General features: G+C 45.2%; 1 protein-coding gene across 1 annotated transcript in view; it reads right to left on the bottom strand.

The window, feature by feature from the left end:
- ETV6 (ets variant 6) overlaps positions 1 to 8136 on the bottom strand; it is a 35135-nt gene extending 26999 nt beyond the window's left edge. The window contains exons 1-2 of the mRNA XM_009703284.1: positions 7964 to 8136; positions 4022 to 4156 (exon numbers count right to left, since the gene is read on the bottom strand). Coding sequence (XP_009701586.1) covers positions 4022 to 4156; positions 7964 to 8027 — 199 coding nt within the window. The 5' untranslated portion in view covers positions 8028 to 8136. The remainder of the gene's footprint in view (positions 1 to 4021; positions 4157 to 7963) is intronic.
- Between the last annotated feature and the right edge of the window lie 11331 nt (positions 8137 to 19467).

Here is a 19467-nt window from a genome sequence, read left to right as displayed (position 1 = left end):
CAGGAGGACTTCTAGCATCACTTTTGCATAAGCATACTTCCCCAGCTGTGATCCTTAACAGTAGCGGAGCTCTAGGTCAGTGTCTTTACGTACTAACAATCCTCTCACAAAATGAAATGCTTGACATAAACAGTGCAAACTTTCAGCTTAGCTAAGGCCACCAATTTTGACTTGGGAAATTACTGACAAAGAGGAAAATACCACCAGAACGCAGTGACTAACAGGTTTTTATCTGAAAAACAAAGATCAAATTTCAGTGCTGTTTGTTGAACGCCTTGGATGATAAGAGAAGGAAACTGCGGGGTGTGATCCACTTTAACAATTCTCTTGCTCTCTTGCCAAGGCAGTGATACTCGTTGAAGACCCTGTCCAGGTTCCACTGCCCTGGAACTCAGGTAGGCATCAGAGGAGGGATCAGCACTCGCCCAGGGAAAGGCCTGAACAGGAAAGGCTCTAGCCCTGACAACAGGTAGCGCCAGGCAGTGACACAGCACCAACTCTTTTGCCTACTCAACGGGCTGTTCATCTCTACAAGGATGCTAAAGTCTACAGGAAACCCTGAAATTTTAGACAGAAGCTACACAGCTTCAGAACACTTATTTCACACACTTGTGGTCCCAGACAAGCAAAACGCATCCATAGAGCTGTTTAAGGTACTCACAGTGAAACAGCTGGAGGACATTAAACTCCAGAGCTATATATTGTTCTTGTTTAAACACAAACAGCTTTAAATACAATGTGGCCAGCTAATGTGGGATAGCCCAAATGATGAGAAGATCAAAGAGGAATTAATTTACAACTGTACCTACCTCTGTGGCCGCCTTTTCTTAAAGACTTCTTTCTTTGCCAAAACAGAAAGGAAACCAACCCCCTAATTTTACTCAGCGTCCTATCTTCTACAGACCATCCACCCCTGTCACTGTGCATTCAAATGCACTGTGCTCATTCTTGGCCTGTAAATACAGACCAGAATATTGTATTATTTGTCCTACTTATTGAAAGTGCCTTGGCTGTGGGGAGCAGCTGTCTTGAACAGAAAGAAATGCCTTGCTGTGCTTTCCACCAAGCTCTCTGCAAACATTGGTTGGCTCTGACAAGCACCAAACAGAAGCAGACCTATCTATCTGCACCCAAACCATGGTGATCCTGAACCAGGACAGGGTGGAGAGAAGGCAGAGACCAAAGAACTCTTTAAAAAGCAGCAAGAGGAAAAACCACAAATGGATACACACTAGTGTTCACTTTCCTCCAAGATCTTTCTCTTTAAATATGTAACTAAAGAATCCCCTCATGGTCGAAGCTGCTGTTTACCATAAAACAATTCAAACTCAGCTCCAAGCAGTTCCACTGCCACGAATGACCCTGAACAGAATAAAATCCTCATCACATTCATTCCTTGGCACATCTGATGACTGTAAGTTGAGCACATATGGTGTATCATTTCCTGCAGGAATAGATTCACTCATCAGTCTGGCTCTTCATTCTGAGTGACCAACACTCTTTTCTTGAAGGGAAAGCTGTGAAAGGGAATTCAGCTCCCAGGAAAATTGCTGACCTATCTGATCCATATAGGGATGAGTGGGCCTGCACTCACTCTGGCAGTGAGCAATTGCTGGCATGACAATCCCAAAGACTGGCACTCTTTGCTTACCCACAAAAGAAGTGCAGGGAATGAGAGTGTAAGCTTCCTGTATGACATCCCATCAAATGACTCGGTGCTGAGTCAGAAGGACCACTGGTGATGTAGGTAATTCACTCTCCATTGCTCATCCCTCTACAGGGACAGAGACCGATGCCCACAGGGCAGATCCCAAGCCAACGTCAATGCATCTTGGAGATATCCTGAACTGCTGTCGACTGATTTCAAACAGTCAAACCCACTTTGCTTAAGCTAGTAAAAAGCCACTAGATGTAAATGTTGGTCTTATCTGATTCTAGATTAACTAACTTAAAATGAAAGCATTTAGCAGCAGGATCATAAGCATATAATCTACTAGGAAACGGACAAAAGAGACAGTAGAAGAAAATGGAAAAAGATCACTGGAGTAAGGAGAGATTCTAAAAAAGCTCCATCACCCATGAAGTTTAACAACTCAAAATTGTGCCAAAGTAATGCTTGACCCCTCTGATACAGTTTGTCAGTTAGGCAGGGCTAAGTTCTGCTTCTCATATTCATTCTCCTTTCTTACTAAGTTGCCTTCTGCTGAGGTAAAATGGTAAACTTAATTGTGCTAGTTTCTCCCAAGGGACTCTGTGAAACAGGAAGAAGAAAGAAGGATGTCAAAATACATAAATAAATAAATTCACCTGCCTATAAATTCTTGGCATAGAGATTTTCTGATTGCTCAGTCTTGTGGCAGGCAAGCTGTAGTTTCTTTTGCTTGTTTTGAAGCTCCTCTCACAGCAAAACAAGAACTAATTTTTGTCATTATAAAGAAAAGTTTAAAGTAATAGGACACAGTTCTCTAAGCAAAAACCGTGGTACTATCAGCAGCCAGAGTATTGTGAAGAAAAAATCAAAGTTGTTTCTTAATCATCCTGTGCTCTGACAGAAGTTGGACTAGATTGCAAAGGACTTAGGTTTTAAGTGATGCACATGAAAGGCCAACTCAACATCCCTGTGAAATCCTCTCTAGATTGAAAGTTGCTCGACATCTTTAATATAGGGGTGTCTGAGAGGGCAGCTAGTATTTCTGTTTGAAATTGAGAAAGGGAACACTTGTGGGTGAATGCCAAGCTTCAGGAAAAAATGGAGATTTTAATAATAGACTCTGGAAAGTGCATATCTTAATATACTAGGCAAGTGTCTCTTGCACATCGTTGCCAATTCAGCCTCGTCCTGACCTGTAGCACCCTCTTCTAATCTGAAATATTTACACAGCTGTGTGGAAACACTTTGGAGTGTCCTTATCCCATCTGCTGCTGTCCTGCTCTTGGCTTAGGCTCAGAGTTTTGCTGGTGCCATTTGATTCTGGCTTGCTCAGACTGGCCACGGGCAACTTGTACAGCTCTGATAATAGCCCTGAACCTTCTCTTGCAATCTCACATTGAATCTTCAAATAATTTGTGCACCTTTTCTCCAGCAGAGACTAGGGCAATATCCGAACTCACTTCTGTTGTCTTCTCCTGTTTACTCAAGAAAAGGAATACCACTACTTTTTCCTAGATTTTTTTTTTAAGTTGAAAAAGTGAATTCTGCCTGATGCTTTTTAAAAGGCTTAGCTTTATATTTTTCTGTTATTGGAGAAAACCAAGGAGTACTTTAGTGTGTATATTTTTAAAGAAAATAAAACCTCAATTTTCCATCGAAGGAAGCAGACTTACATTTTGATCTGTACTAACAATGAGTAGAAGAAGCCCAAACGTGCAATTCCACAAATATATCTCTTCTTTCTTCACCACCGGTGACAGGCATGGTATGCGTGGACACTACTAGAAGGCTAACTAATAACCTAAGCAAGTAATTCTGATAGTAAAAATAAGAGAAAATCTGCAGAAACCTCCTCCCTTCTCTCAGTGTGAATTGCTCAATCAGTTCAAAAGCTGAGCAACACGATGGGCTCAGTGCTAGGAACTCTGGCACGATGCGATGACAGATTGTCAACTGAAGTGACTTTGAGTCAGATGTTCCTCTCTGAGGCTGCCTTCTCCCTTGCTCCGCAAACAATTGCATCTAGTTGCATCTCCAGGATACTAAAAGTCCATGAGGCATCTTTATCTACCTAATTGGGAGTGAGGAAAAATGAATCAATGGGGTCAATAAAACTTTCTGGTATTTTTTTTAATCTTCATCTGGCATCGCTTTTAAGCAGGCTCTGGAAACAGGACGAAAAAATAGAAGATAAATGGAGAACGGACAGCTGACTCCCCAGACCAGTTGACTGTTCTAAAGCTATGGAGACAAAGGGAGGAGAGTAGCTTTATTTCAGTAACTTTGGAGAAAGAAAATGACATAATTCCTCACAGCCTTACCCAACTAGCCTCTATAATGGCAGCTTCCATAAGAATGAGACAGAGTTACCTTCATCATGGTTCTGGTGTAATATAACCTCTGGCTGAGCATGGATAGAGTTCCCAGGGTGGAAGAAAGGTGTGAAAAGCATACGAGCTTTCCTTTGCTTCAGGATATGCTGAAGGAGTTCATACAAAACATCACCTGAAAGACAAACAGCAGGAAAAAGGAAATGAAAATGTACATACTGCTGAGAAGACTCATTTAGTCATCTGATGCATGAATTCATGGCTCCTGGGTGCTATTTTCAGACCCCAAAATGCGGGCAGTAAAATCCTACATTTCACTGTTTTGCAAGGTTCTTCCCTGAAAGGAAAAAAAGAAAAGCTGCACATCACACCTCTCTGTGTGACTGTGGAAAAATGGGAGAATGACAAGATATGGCTTTTATTACCCCAACACAGAGGGGGCTTTTTCAGGCTACATGACTGCCCATCCAAGAGCTCCAACCTTTACAAGCAGTAGTTAGTTCACTGTCCCACCTTCTCACAGCCTCAGTTTTTCAGATAGACATCTTAGGATACAGACTTCTTAAATGTAGAGCCCATGATTTATGCAGTGAGTTGCTGGGAGCAAAGATCATGCTTTTCTTTAATTACTGAACGATTTAGGTTTTATGGGGGGGAGGCGATAGAAGATGCTGTAAAGCCTCTCCATGCAGCACTGGTGCCTCAAGGCCAGAGGCAGTATGCTACTAAGATACTCCATTCTAGGAAATCCACAGGAGGAAGAACTCTTAATTTGAGAAGTTACTCTGGGATGGACTCAAAGGACTTGAAAAGAATTGAGAGATTTAACTATCCTGAACACCCTTGCTGTGGTGACAACTCCTGGAGATACTTGAGTGCTATAGGTGCCTCAGGAACTTCTGTACGTCACTCTTGGTGTCATGGGCTGGACTCCTGAAAAGCCGAAATGGGATCCCAAAGCTAATTATTTCTAGGTACTAGAATCTGTACGGAGCTCACTTCAACAGGCAGTATTAGACCACGGATACGATGCAGACTAAGGAACAAAATGCAGCGGGCTTGGTGCTCTGCATGGGCAAATGTAGTCTGTGAGTTGCTATTGTATCACTCGTCCACAGAAATACCTGCAGTGAATTGCACTGCACCAAGCTGACATGTTCTTGCGTGAACTGACCCAGATGCTTGCTTCTTTTTGGGCTGCAGGCAGGCTGTTCCTTGCCCCCTCCTATTCCCTGGCACCAGAATTGTTCTGTCTTTCCTCAGTGGAACATATCACCGCAGTATCTAGGAGACTGGTGGACTAACTGCTTATTTTATGTCTTTTTATGTATTACAACTTGTACTGATGCCCTTCCTCCAACAACATCTACATGAAACACATAGGTACTTGTACATTTTGTCTGAAATAACTGGTTGCACATTTGAAAGTGAAAACATACAACACAGGGTAGGAAGTCTCTTAATTCTGCTTGCTCTCTTCTGTTTGTCACTGCTGGTATTACAGAGCAACAGGTTGCAGCAATAATGTATTATCTGGAAGGGAATTTAGTGAAGTTACACTTAGGAAACCTTGGATTTTCTGGGAGAGTCTTCTCAAGTGTGTGGGGTTTTTTTGGTAGTCGTTTCTGAGATTGTAAGCTGTGCACCGTTTGTCCCTTGTCTCTATAAACTGCCGATCCTTTATTTGAGGGCAAGTTTAGTGTCTTAGCGTGAAACAGTTAAAGCTGTCCTGCTTTCCATAGTTCAGCTTCCTTTATTTTTAGCATAGTGGCTGCTTTTACTGTCCCAGCAGTGACCTTAGGGCATTTTCAAAAGGTGATTGCAATACCTGAAAATCTAATTAAAAACAAAGCCTTGAGAACCTGGTTACCTTTTCCATGTTTACTCCATGAAAGGCTAAAAAGTGATTTTACCACGTAATTTGCATCTTTGAGTGCAATAGTGGCATAACCGTAACTAGTGCTGTAACACTCGAAGCAATAAGGTAGCAAATTTGTACCTCTAGCCTGACAGACTAGAGAAAACATCCATAAAGCTGGCTGTCTTTTTTTTTACCTAACAAAACCGTTCTGCTTCTGCACCACCAGATGCAGTAATGCTAGTTAAGAAGGTGAAAAGCGTTTTTTACTCTCTCCCTCCTCTGCTCTCCCCCTTCCCTGGGCAGCCCTAAATAGGAGAATAGCTGTGGGGCTGTGAGCCCCTTTTACTGCTAGGACCACGGCGGGGGAGTGGATGCGGTTCTCCTGGTTTAACTGCGAGGGGAAAGGATACAGCTTTTATGTAGCTACAATTTTGAAAAACTTCATACCTCTATGGCAAACATTATTTCATAGTTCTTAAATTTCACGTATAGTTAATTTCTGGGAAATGTTGAGGTAATGTCCCTTCACCTACAGTCATCTAAATTTTTAGGGACTGACTCAGATATCCTCTAAAAGGTTTATTATCAGTGGGGAATACCTGGAAAGAAAAAGCGAGGGAGGAGGCCTTTAGTTTGGTTTTAGGTAAATAAGAGCTTAACCTTGTGCATAAAGTGAGGATTTGCAAGTCAGAGGCTCTTCTCTGGGAACGCTCTATTTCCAGCCGACAAACATTTTAACCCTACTCATTTCACCTGCCCTCGCAGCACACAAGGGCAAGAGCAGGGGCATAACTTGTAGGCAGCAAGGCACTGGGATGGTAAGGGGAGTTGCAGACAAGATACATAAAGGTGTCCCTTACAGTCCTTGCCTGCATCCCCACTTTCAATACTCCTTTTGCCTTAAGCAGGGCTTATTTTTAATGAAATGATTCCAAGCGGTGTACCAGAATAAAAAAAAAAAAAAAAGATGTTTCTAGGCATCAGTTTTCACTACTGTATTACACTAGCAATAGACATTAATGTTTGGCATCTCCTTCCAAACAAAATTAGACCTGGATTTGAAGCACATGCTTAAAAAAGTTGGTATACACTAAACATAAGCCACAGTTTATGAGGCAGGTTCTGCAGGAGGATGGTTGTGGGGGTGCGTTCAAGGGAGTTGCCAAGCAGCTTGATGCAGAATTAGTGCCACGGCTTGTTTATCTGCTGGATCCAAGCAGCACCGGTTGTACTTCTGCACCTCGTGAGCCTTGCACTGGAAGCCTCCTCACAGCAATTCTGTCACCGCTTGGTCCAAACTCTTTGATCACCTATGGTGATTGTATTACGAGCCTTTATACTTAACAGGAGTACCTTGTATGGTCACAAAAGAAAAGCTCACAACTCATATTTAGTTAAACATCCCTGACAAAGGAGAGCAGAGGCTTACTCCGACTGTAAAACTGGAGCAGACAGACTGTGGGGGATATAAATACAGGCAGGCAACATACACATTTCTAAATGTTCTTTGTGAATAAATGAAGACAAAATTCAAGCAAGAGGCAGACTGATTCACACACCTGTCTGCCTCTGCTGTGCCTTGGGCTGGACTCCGGCACGTGAGAGAATATGGTAAAGTAAAGCAAAGCCCACAGGGGCTGCTAAATAGAGGAAAGGTGCCCCAGGGAGGAGTTCTGCAGCCACTTTTAGTGGCACATCAGCCAAGCCAACTGTGAGGCAAAATGCTAATACCGGCTTCTTAAAGAGGCTGGAGCACTTGATTAACTTGCTGCTGTAGTTGGGTCTGTGAAAAGATAAGCCTTTACAGGGAAGAGCTGGGAGTCACGAAGTGCTGCCAGAGAAGGTTGCTTTCTGGGAGTTCTGCAGGGAGTTTTAACTAGAAACAGGTCGGATGTTTGGGTTTGGATTTGCATTCAAATTTGCCTACAACTCAGGTGTATCAGGATTTAATTCCCTCCTTGTCCTTTTTGTCCTTGCCTCATACAAGTCTCTCAGTCCTCCCTCTCCCCGCCTTGCCCAGTCCACCCCCACAAATGGGACCATTTCCTCCTCTGACCCTCTCCAGATTTTGTTGTGTCGCCTTCTCTCTTTCGAATTACAGCTTCTGTAAATAATCCTCACCTGAATGAGGAGACCTGTATCGAAAGTCCTCTTTGGTCAGGAGCAGCAGAGCCTTGCCGTTCATCTCAAAAGTGTTGCTCTCAATCGGCCTCAAGGAAAACTCCTTCTCTGCCCACCTGAGCCACTGTGCCACGTCATCCCTGCTCCAGTAAACGGGCTGCAAACCTGTGGCAGGAGGAGACCACGACTGTGTTACCAACTTGAGTCAAAGCACGGGAATATAGGCAAACATCAGCGAATCCCCCTTTATCCCCACACCATCATGTGCAAAGTCTCAGGGGAATGAGGAGAGGAATGTCACGTCGACGCAGAATTACTCTAAGCACTAGGCTGGGAAACACTTCATTAGTTTAGGGACCTTGGTTTATCTGTGACATGTTGAGGAACAAGAACTGCCTCAGCGTCCTGAAAAAGCTTCTAGGACATTCTTTCATTCCAGGTTTCCACTGTGAAATAGGATTTTCCTCCAGCTGCTCCTGAGGTGCAGAGCAGGCAGGAGGCAAAGCCCTTGGCCCCATCCATCCTCGGTGTGTATACTTTCATAGAAGAGAGGCATGCTCTCTCTTCCTGCCCCTTGTAAAGTCATCGACCAAGAATAATGAAAAGTAGTCAGATGCAAGAGAGCTGCAGCTATACTTCCCTCTAGGTGGCTGGGGTCAGTAAAGAAGGGCTGTTTAACACAGCCTCTGTCACAGTGCATCTGTAAGTGGTTATCAGTACGGGTACAGTTGAGAAAGGTGTATTCCGAGTGGCCCACCCCTCCTGCGGATGCTATTCCCACACCGGAGGGGAAAATAAGCGCTGAGGCTGTGGCACCTTTAGCACTCTTTTTGCTTGTGTTTCCTGTACAGTGCTAAAATAGTACCAATGTAACTGTCCATATAAGGGTGGTATGCCATTTTATAGTAAAATAACAGGTGTGTTCAGTTTGGGCACAGATTTTCCAGGGCTCCAAGGAGAATCTGGCATTCCCTTTCTCCCAGCCAGCTTGTACAGCATATACAGCCGTGACTACCGCGTTTACTCACAGGGGCCCAACCAAGCTACCACGAAAGTCAAAGATCTTTTGCCTACTACCTTTATTGGGCTCAGGCAGAGAGGCTTGGGAGGTGTGACAATTCAGTATCTGTTTTACAGACAAATTTAAAATACCTTCCTTCCCCTGGAGAGAAGGCAGCACGGTGAAGAGCTGTTTATACCCAGGTAGAGAGATTATCTCCAATCCACTGGGAGATAAAAGCTTTCTTTTCTTTTCCCCCTCGTGAGATGACTCATTGTTTGACTTGCTACAGTGTGTTGCGTAGAAATGAAAGCTTCACACTGTGCATAGGAACATAAAATTTGCCATATCTGATCAGATCTCTGGTACGCAGCCTCTGGCAGGGGCTAATATCTTATGCTTCAGAGGAAGACGAACCTCCCTTCCTCATATTGCACCTGGGTGATTGTATGCTGCGCATGGGAAGAAATTTCCTTCCTGGCACACCATTCTCTGAGATCTGATTACCCTCCTCCTACCAAGTACTAAAACAAACCCGGGAGAGTTGTACCTCTCTGTTTTGCTTCGGTTTTTTACTTCTTTAACAGATAGGCAACCCTTTTTTCTGTTTTAGCAAGAGGTCACATGCAGTGAATTGCATTCTGCTGCTATGCCAGATTCCCAGACAGCAGCTTTGGAAAGTCCCAGAGCCACAGCTGCATACAGAACTGAATCTCAGTCGGGAAAGGAATTGAGATCGAGCCTGAGAAAGGGTCAGAGCTGACCTGAGGAAAGGACGTCTGCATGCAGCAGCAAGAATTTCCATTGGCTTTCAACTGCCCCTGTAGCACTGTATTGTGTGCCACACAGAAACAAGAAGTAGCATTTATTTATTTACGAAGGACTTAAATTCTTTTTCCCCTATTGAATTAGGGTCTGATTACTGGGGTCAGAGTTTTCTGTAGGCCTTTTCTTTTTGAAGGGACTGGGGTGAGGTGTAGATCTGCTCAGAGGCATGGAAACCGTCATCTAAAATGCCAGAGGGAGGTTCATCTTTTGCTGAATATGGGGCTATTCCTGCAGAAAACACACTCCAGACCCCAGGCTGCTGCTGGGCAGCATGCACATTGACTGCAGCTAAAACAGAAAGAAGTCAGACGTGATGCTGCCAGACCACAGCATATGAAAGGGTTTAAAAGACCATCTGAGGAGCGCTTGAAACATTCACGCGTGGTTTCTTTTGCCTCCTCCTTTGCCATGCCATGCAAGTAATATATTGCCCAAAGGAGCACTGTCATGTGGCAATCTAACTGGACTTCTTACGTGTGCTTCACAAGATGAGGCATGAAACAAAACAAAACATCACTGGGAAAATCAGGCTGACATGGATACAGCTATATGATAACTTCGCACGAGGTGCGTGCTCCCTTATAGATAACAATGTAATAAATAAATCACTCCCTGTACAAACATAGATTAACGTTTCCCATGTGCTGGTGACAGTGTATTTTTGCCTTCCATTCAACCAACACAGAAGTACCATGTCCAAAGAGAGGTTTAGATTGATCGGCGCTAGACCCAGAACAGCCGAATAAGCTACGCAGACTGGGACAAGCCACGGGTGCTGTGCTGGCAACTCAGAAACAGACCCAACACTTCACACTGCAAATCAGGTCTCTGCTGGGTTTCAGTAGCATCTCCAAAGCCTGTGAGAAAAGCCCCAAAGTAGTATGACCTAGGACCACTTGGCTTCTAGTTACTAAGAATCAGCAAGCAGCCTTTGTAATTCAGTTTGGCTATTGCTAAAATGGGTGGGTGGATGCGCCACGTCTCTCCACCCATGGGGTGATACCATAATTAAATACTTACATTGTGTTTGGAAGATATAAAGTGCCATAAAATAAGTTAACTACTCTTCCCTAGATGGATTGCCTCTTCTCTCATTTGCCTCCCTCCCTGCCCTGCCGGGAAGTTAGTTTCTCCAAACCCCCCTCTTTAGCTGCCTGCCTCCGCTGCATGCCCATTTGCTTTGTGAGGCGGAACCAGCTCAGTCGCAGGAGGCTTCTCTGGGGGTGCAGAACGGTGTTGCTGGAAGTGCTTCAGAAACCGCCGTTCAAAAAATAATTCTTCCAATGTGCAGTACAGCGTTTACTAAACTTACATCCCACCTGCTTTGCCCTTTCTTAAAAAGAAGCAGTTGCTTTTGTGAAAACAAGGGCATGAGAGGGTTGGCTTTGCAGCTGAAGGGATTTTACAGCACAGCATACATAGCTATCAGTAGGTCCCGAAAATGCTTTCCTATACTCTCCATGAAAGAAAAACTAATCCCGCTTATACAATTTTTCTTTTTTGGATGCTGTTTCTTATTTTTCCCTCTCCATCTTCTCTTTTATTGTCATGCCCATGGTGGAGGAAAATGGGCTCTTTTTATCTCTCCAGTTTTATTCTCTGTGAAAGCTAACAGCATTGTCTTCAACTAACAAAGATATTTACCAAGCAGAATAAAGTGAGGAAACCGAGTGCTGTGTTACAAAATGAGGACAGATTTTACTGACTGTCGAAATCAGTGGGAAGGCTTTGCTGCTTTCATTAGGTGCAGATCAGATCCGGGGGATGCTGCCTTTCTCCCAGTCTTGCCCTCTCGGTGGCCAGCATCGCCACGGACTTCAGAGGGTGAATCTTGACCTGGGAGTTGCACCTGGCTCTGCTCCCATCTCTGCCATTGCTCCGCTGGCTAAAATCCGGCAAGCACTCCCAACCTTGGTTTCCCTATCTGCGTAGCGTAAAAATAAACAACAAAAACTTCTTGAACTCAATAGCTGAAAGCAGGTTAGACAAAGCCGTGTAAACCATCAGAACCCAGCTCTGTGAGATCCAGCATATTCTCTAGTCTCTCTTCTGTCAGCTTCCAAGCACTACCTCCAGCAGAGTAAAAGACGCTAATTTATAGACGCATTTATAAACCGACAGCTTCATATGCATTAAACAGGGAGCAAAATTTGCGCTCACTTTTCTAATGCTGCAGGCTGCCACACTGGTGTCTTAATAGATTATTTACTTCTGTTGCTTATTCCTCACCTGAAGTCCTGTTTCTAACACCTGTTACACTAGCTACCTTCAAAATGGTGAGAGCGATCAATTCTCATGCTCCAGGGCACAAGCCGATAACCATCTGGACTGCAGAAGAAATCCCCTCTCTGTTCCTTTCTATTCTTGCACAGCAAAACCAAGTACAATGAAGAGAGGCTGATGGGGTAATTTCCACCTTGAAGTAGCCAGTAAACTTGCTTTGGTATGTTCAAGCACTTACACACGTAGACACGCGCATGCATGGCACGCAGCAGAATGTATTGGTCTGTTGAAGAGGAGTTTAAGCTGACGATAGCTAAAAAGTTCACTCCTTTTGACAGTGAGCCCCTCGGGAAACTTAAGCATGGTCAGGCTTTGAAGTTGGAAAAACAGAGTGGTCTGCTCACCTAGTCTAACCTTCCACCCATAAAACTACACAGCCAGCAATATCTGCATCTGACTGCATATTGACTTCCAGCAGGGTTACAACTTTGTGTTTTGAAGAGATGTAGCCAACTTTGACTCTTGCAAAGCACTTATATTCAGCATCTCCTCCTTCGCTTTGGAAGACAAGGTACGCGTTTTACAGTATGAGTTGCTATGTACAGCATATGTAACAGATACATCTAAAACGTCAAGTATAACGTACCGTAGGCTGTTCTCACCTTGACTCATTTTGGAACAATTCGAAGACACAAATTCAATGTGAAATGTGATGTACAGTACCACTGAGAGCTGCTGTTCCGTTTTAGTTTCGCTATGAGGACGCAGCCACAGGACAGCATGCATGACGTACACAGCGTTCACAGTCAGTTTCGCCTAACTTTTTGTTCCGCTTCACTCGGGCACTCCATCCTTACGCCTGGCTGCCTGGCAGGCAGGCTGATGAGGCGAGAAGGGGGGTAAAGACAGACCTCTCATTTATCCCCGCTTTCTGCAGGGCAGACGGAATTGTTCTTACTCCCACGCCGAAAACTACTTACTGCAGTTGGGCAAACGGCAAAGGGGCCAGCGCATGCAAATCAGCAGCTGGTTTCCAAACACCCAGGCACAGATACATCGTCACGGGCAGCATCAGCCAGGCCAGCTCTGACCATAGGACAGTACTTGAGTCTTTAGTGGGAAAACCAGGCTGGAGAAGTTCAGAAGATTTGAATGTCTGCTACCAACTAGCTGCTTAGGAACTGAAGCTCTCTTTTTTTTGTTAGTAATTAACAAAATTCTTCCATGTTACCCATAAAGCATAATAGGCGGTTCTGCATATGATGGGTGTTTGTCAAGCAGGAGAGGGGCACGAAGTTGTGTTTTTCTCTTCATTTCTGTGTAAAGGCAACACAGTCTGGAGGAAAAACATAGGATTAGATTCAAATCCCTCTCCCAGGCTCTGCCAGAGCATCTCTTTAAAAGTCCCCTCATTCTGTCTCACTTCCTCATTTGGAAAGCTAGGGTACCAAAATGCAAAGAGGTGTCATAGGGCTCGGCCAGTTAACATCTGAAATGCTTCCAAAGTGCGAGATGTTGCACAGCTGCTTCAAATGACTACGGTTCAATACTCCCGCGGTGCTATCTCTGCTGCTCTCTGGTTCCCTGTTCAGAGGTATTGATTGTTGCCGCAGACCAGGGGCCCTGTTCTGGTATCGCGCTCGAACCTGACAGCACAAACCACAACGTGCTGCTCCCTGAGAAGTGCTGTGCTGAGCTCAACACCAGTGTGCCGATCACGCTGAAGGGGGTTTCAAATTAAAGCCCAAGCTGGGTGCTTGAGGTCCTCCCGAGGCAGGAATTTCATGCTATCTCTGCTAGAGCTGCTGCACTGATCTGTTACCGCAAGCGCCTTCCCCATAGCTACCAGCACTGGCAGGTTCCCACCCACAGGACACTCAGCAGCTCTTCACACCTACCTCCGCTATGGAAGGTGAATGCAGGAAGATTAAGGACCTTGCTTCTTCGGGACTCCTTTCTAATTCCTCAGAGGAGAGGAATGGGTGAGTGAGCTGTGGCATACTTAGCTATCCCCATAGTCTAAATAAATGCCTTCTGGAACTGCTCTTGGGTTGGCATACACGTGGGAGATGCACCCCTACACACAGCATAAACCCTGTATCGCCGGTGGTCTGTGCACTTGGTGTTAGGAGCAAGGGACTGAGGTCTGGTGTGCGGTGAAGTGCCTGACCACTTGCTCTTTCCAGCAGGTGCCACTTGACCCAGGGAGTGGAGAAGCAGTGGCCGTTCATTGCTGCTGGCCCGCAGGGATGGATGGCCTCATCCTACAGTAGAGAGCCGGCTCTGCAGTTTCGAGGCCCAGAGATAAGCAAAGGTAGAAAAGAAGGAAAAGGTTAATCCTGGCTAATCCTCAGAGAGAATGATTTGGGAGGTGAGTACAAACCGGTACAAGGGAAATGGATGGCAGCAGATGAAAATGCACCTTTACAGGTCTTGTTAAGGAAAAAATGATTGGATAGGGAACAGAGGAGTCGTGCGATGGGCAGGAAGAGAGACCCCAGTGGGGCTTGCGTGTCCTTTAAAAAGGTCTGAAACTGCCTGTAATCAGAATGACAAGGCTTTGGGAAGCTTCCTACACTGCTGGGAACAGAGGGTGAAACAGCTTTTTCAGTAGTAATCTGAAATAAAAGGCATAGGCTCCCGTCTCCTGCTGTCCTGTTGAACAGGGTATTAGAGGCAGAGCACAACTGCAGGTAATGTTCTGTGCATTGTACCTGCTCTGGGGCTTCTGTGTATGCAGACGTCTACAGAAACAAACCTAGTGAAGCACTGGGCCAGGTTTCGGCCACGCCGACTTTGCTAGCCGGGTAGCCTGTGACCCAGCCCTTCTGTTCTCACTGTCTGTACAGAGACCCTGGAAAGTTCACACACCCGAATCCCTTAGGGCTTCAGGGTCATAAAATAAATAAAATTGCTTTTCTAATGCAGCCTTTGGAAAGCCCGTAAGAAACATATTGATTGGAAAATGCTTGATTAGAATGATCAAGCTCTAAGCACTCATACAAGGGAAATAAATCTTTTCAATTCCCCACACCCAGTGCCAAGCTCAGCTTCCTGGAAGCAACTATGGCCCTTTCTGGAACTGAGGTGAAAATCCCGTGTTCCATCACCTCCCCTGACCTGCTGACATTACGCACGGTTTGCATTTGCTGACCAAATGCACAAGCAGGACTCTAAATTAGCTTGCTGGGTTGAGATAGCTTGCTGATTAATGATGGCAGATGAAGTCACCGGTACAAAATCCCTACAAAATCTGGTGTGTGTAAGCGGGAAAGGAGGGAGGAAAGGCCACACTCTACAGAATTCAACATGAAGAGCGTATTCTTTCTCACTCTACAGCCGAACCCCTTTCTTTGCAGATACAGGTTAGTAAATGAAGTAACTCTCTTACACAAAATTACTCAGCTATGTCTAAGACCCCCTGCCCCAGCAAGAGTCAGAAAAGTCCCTGAACACTGCAGACCAATTCCTGAAGTCCTTAGAGTCGTACCTGATGTCAGAATAAAGCCTCAAGTGCGACCCCAGTCATTTAACGTGGCCAGTTGTGCTGCATTTCTTCTAACTGAAGTCAGCATCTGACCCATAGCAGCCGCCTCTCTCCTTTCTGTTTCCACCTGCATCATCTGGAGTTAGCTTGTAGAAAAAGCAGACCTTAGGATGTACCCCTCTGTCCTCTGCGAGCTGCTCCGTTATGGGATCAGTCACAGAAAATGTTCTAACGCTGCAGAGGTCTACCAGCTGCTGTCAGGCAGTTTGCTGCCTGAAAAGAGAATTCACCCAGGTCGGGGCAAACCAGTCCAGATAAACGGTGCTGGTATGTGTGCTGAAGTGGCCAGGGTTTGAAGTTCTGGAAGGGAAAAGCTACCAGCCAAAGCAACAAGCAACCGCAGAGGTAATGAAAAGGCCAGCCTGTTTTCTAGGCACTCATTCCATGAGCCATGTCCAAGAGCTTTCAAGAACTGCACCGAATGGCTCCAGTTTCCTTTGCAAAACCTTCCTAGAAGCCTGACAAGAGCTTTCCTCCCAGGGCAGGGTGAAGGCTGGCTTTTTGCATCTGGGCACCACATTCAGAGAAGGCCAACGAGTCAGCGAGCCATGGAGAGCACAATGCCGTTCGGCTCACTACAGCCGTTCAGCCGCTACCGCAGTTGCCACACTCGGGAAAGAACTTGCCTGCTTCCCGGACGACCCCTCTCTTTGCTTCTCTTGTGCCCAGAGGCAGAGAGGGCAGGTGACCATGGGATTCCTACCAGAGCGGCTTGTGCAACACAAGCAGCTGGCAGGGGGATGGGGAACAGCAAAATGTGGGTTTGGATCTGCTCCCAGTTATAGTCTTAATCCAATCCTGACTCCTTCTCAACCAATTTTTGGCCATTTTCCATGGAGCAGACATTGCTTTCCTACTGCTCCCTCCCAAAAGGAGCTGAAAGAAATGTCTTCTGTTGCTTTTTCCCTTGTATGTGCAAAAACTATATCCTAAACAAAACTAGCTGAGCCCTGACAATGGCATGGGTTAGCTAGCTCAAAACACCACGCTGCCAGAAGCAAGCAGTTTTGCAAGGAGATTATAACAACTTTCATTTTCTTCTCAGCAATTCTTTATTGTTTCAAACCAATTTATCCTAATCCAGGTCAAAATTCAGGTCTAACAAACATTCTTTACAGTTTTCCTGTATTGGATACGGGCGCTGCTGATACTACTATTGGTAATACTTACACATCTACACTACACAGTGCCTTTCAACTGCAGACAGATTAGATTGTTATATCTGTTTTATAGATGTGAGGCACAAAGCCCCTGGACACCTGCCCATACACTGAATCTGTTATAGGAGGGATCGAATCCAGCCTATATTCTGCTCCTCTTTACAACTGGACAAATGCAGAGCATCTTTACATCCTCAACACCTACTTTTCCTTCCCACTTCTTGTGTCACTTACTTTGTGCATCCTGGCAACAGTAATTTTAAGGTTAAAAAACCCCCAAACTGTAGGAGAATGAACTGCCAATACATGCTGTTTCTTTCTTTTAACACAATATGGCCTTGATCCCTGGCTGGGGGTGTGTGTGTGTGTGTGTGTGTGTGAAGATTTGTGAGCAATTAGAAATAAATTGATCTTGGTAGTCTTGATCTACATAACGTTTTCCTTCAGCCTTTTTTGCCTGCTGCCTAATTGCTGTACAGTGGAGAGGAGTGCTCAGATTATTACCATGCTTACAGTATGCGTCAGTAACGCTGGTGATGGAACTGAAAGCTCCGGTTTTAGGTACCTGATCAACACTCCAGAAAGATGTGAAAAACTGAAGAAATAGCTGCTAGCTGCAATGAATACAGCTGCTAAAATTAAGATGGTTCCTTTCAGCAATTTATCACTTTAACCTAGCATCAGCTAGGTCACCTCGATCTTCCAGTGGCTGCAAACTCAGAGGTAATTCTACCGTTTCAGAAGAGAGAGGTTAGGAAGTCCTTTTTGTACAGTTGAATCAAGTGCAAAGTTTTGAAACCTCAGTTTCACATGCCAACAAAACACCACCACCAACATAGCAAGACATTGTAATCCTCCTGTATTAAGAAGCTGCTTTCTTCTCACAAGGAGATTTTGTTCTCGGAGGCTCACATCCTGAAGAAGTTGGGTCCCTTTCCTTTGAGGAATTTTGGCTGGGACTTTGTTTCCTAACTCAACCGTGATTGTGAGAGCTGGGGAGGGGGGAGTGTGTACACAAAGAGCATGTTTTCCAGGCTGTTTCCAGGGAACGTGAGGCCAGCTCCGCTACAGAACAGTCCACATCATGACAGCAAGATGTCTGTTGGCTTCCTCTGCACCGGGGCTCCAAGCCCTGCGAGCTGCAGCTGCATTTGTGCTGCTACTGTAAAACCAGATTTTGGCAGCACAGCCAGAACCATGCCTTACTTTGCCTGTAACCATTAAGCAAATCAGAGTAGAGAAAATTTTACCACCAGCATGTGGTAAAAGTATGTCGTACTTCTACTGTAACTGATTTCACATTTGGACCTCTGTCTCTTCCTTATGCAGGCGTTCTCCTTCAGACTCCCAATCCAGGAGGGCTATAAAAGCCTGCTTCAGTCCACCAGTATATGAGTTCTTTCGTGCTTTATGCGAAGACCTGCCTTCAGGTGACATTAAATATTAAATAACTGGGGGAAATGGTGCAAATTACAGTTCTGGAGACTGCACGCTGTACTCAGTTCTGAACCACATCTTGGGCTTTGGAGGTAAAAGCCTGCTCTTAGCATGCTGCAGACATTTCCCGCTCTCAAGATGCTGCAAACCAGAGTTCTGACATGGTTAAAAACTCCAGATTTAGCTTCATTTCTTGATGGTTCCTTAATGAACCAAGTCCCTGCAGCTCTTACAAACTGTCAGTCATTTCTCCAAGAAGACACTGCTGTCCTAGAGAAAGGTCAAGCGCTTAAAACAACAGCTCTAGACGTTGGGGGTCCTCTTCCATATCCAAGGGGACAAGGAGGCCACCGAGATGGACTCCAAACTGCACTACAACACATCACCCATACAGGAGAAGTAACTGCATTGCATTTGAGTGAGGCCCTTTACCTCTACCCTTCCAGTTCAACTTGTGCACAGAAAGGCTTCTTGTACTAAGGTACTTGTGCTTGAAATACATTGATAATGAGAACAAATTAAGTGTGTGCTCTTTGATTATCAGATGATAAATTATCATGATTATCTTTGCTGCAGCTTGAGAATTGCTTCCTCTCCAGGGTTTAACTCCTGCTTGCTCTGAAGCTACGCAGCACATCTACTAACTTCTCATATTAGGCTCCCAAAAAAACTGGCTTACACTTACTATTTCTGTGCAAGTCTTACAAAGTTGAGGCATTATTTCTATTTGGGGTCACTTGAAAATATTGCCCAAGGAACCAGAAATCAACTTTATTAATTGGGACAGCAGGCAAGATCTTGTTTGGGAGCTTGTCAGATTGGAGCTAGGATGCTGTGCCGTGTGTCTCAGACATGTGCATCCCGCTGTCACAGGCATGGCTGCAGCACTTGCAGTCGTCCCTGGGGTATCCTCTGAACTACCTCCCCGAGGTGCCAACCACAACAAGGGCTTGAGCATACGCTGCCTGTTCAGCACACCTGCCCGACACCAGGGTAGCTAGTTCACGCTGAGGTCTGTGGGTACTCTGGCTTCGGCAAATTCTTGGGCAGCTGTGACACCGACTCACCTCTGACTGAAGCGCAGATGCATGCTTGGGTGAGCTATGGCTACCTCTCGGTGACAGCCTCACATCTCAGAAATACACACTTTGAGTTTCTCCCCTCCGGTTTCACAGGTGTCTTGCTGGAGTCCTGTGCTTGAGGGAAATATCCCCCATCCTGAACTCGGTGTACTGGAATCCATTTCTATTATTCTGCCTGGTATGAACGAGCCAGAACAAAGATGATAATTTCTATCTCCGTGCTGGGT

The sequence above is a fragment of the Cariama cristata genome, unplaced genomic scaffold (genome assembly GCF_000690535.1).
Source record: "Cariama cristata isolate BGI_N322 unplaced genomic scaffold, ASM69053v1 scaffold3447, whole genome shotgun sequence".
NCBI classification, from domain to species: Eukaryota; Metazoa; Chordata; class Aves; order Cariamiformes; family Cariamidae; genus Cariama; species Cariama cristata.
The sequence above is the reverse complement of the archived record's forward strand: the minus strand, read 5'-3'. Positions and strand labels throughout refer to the sequence as shown.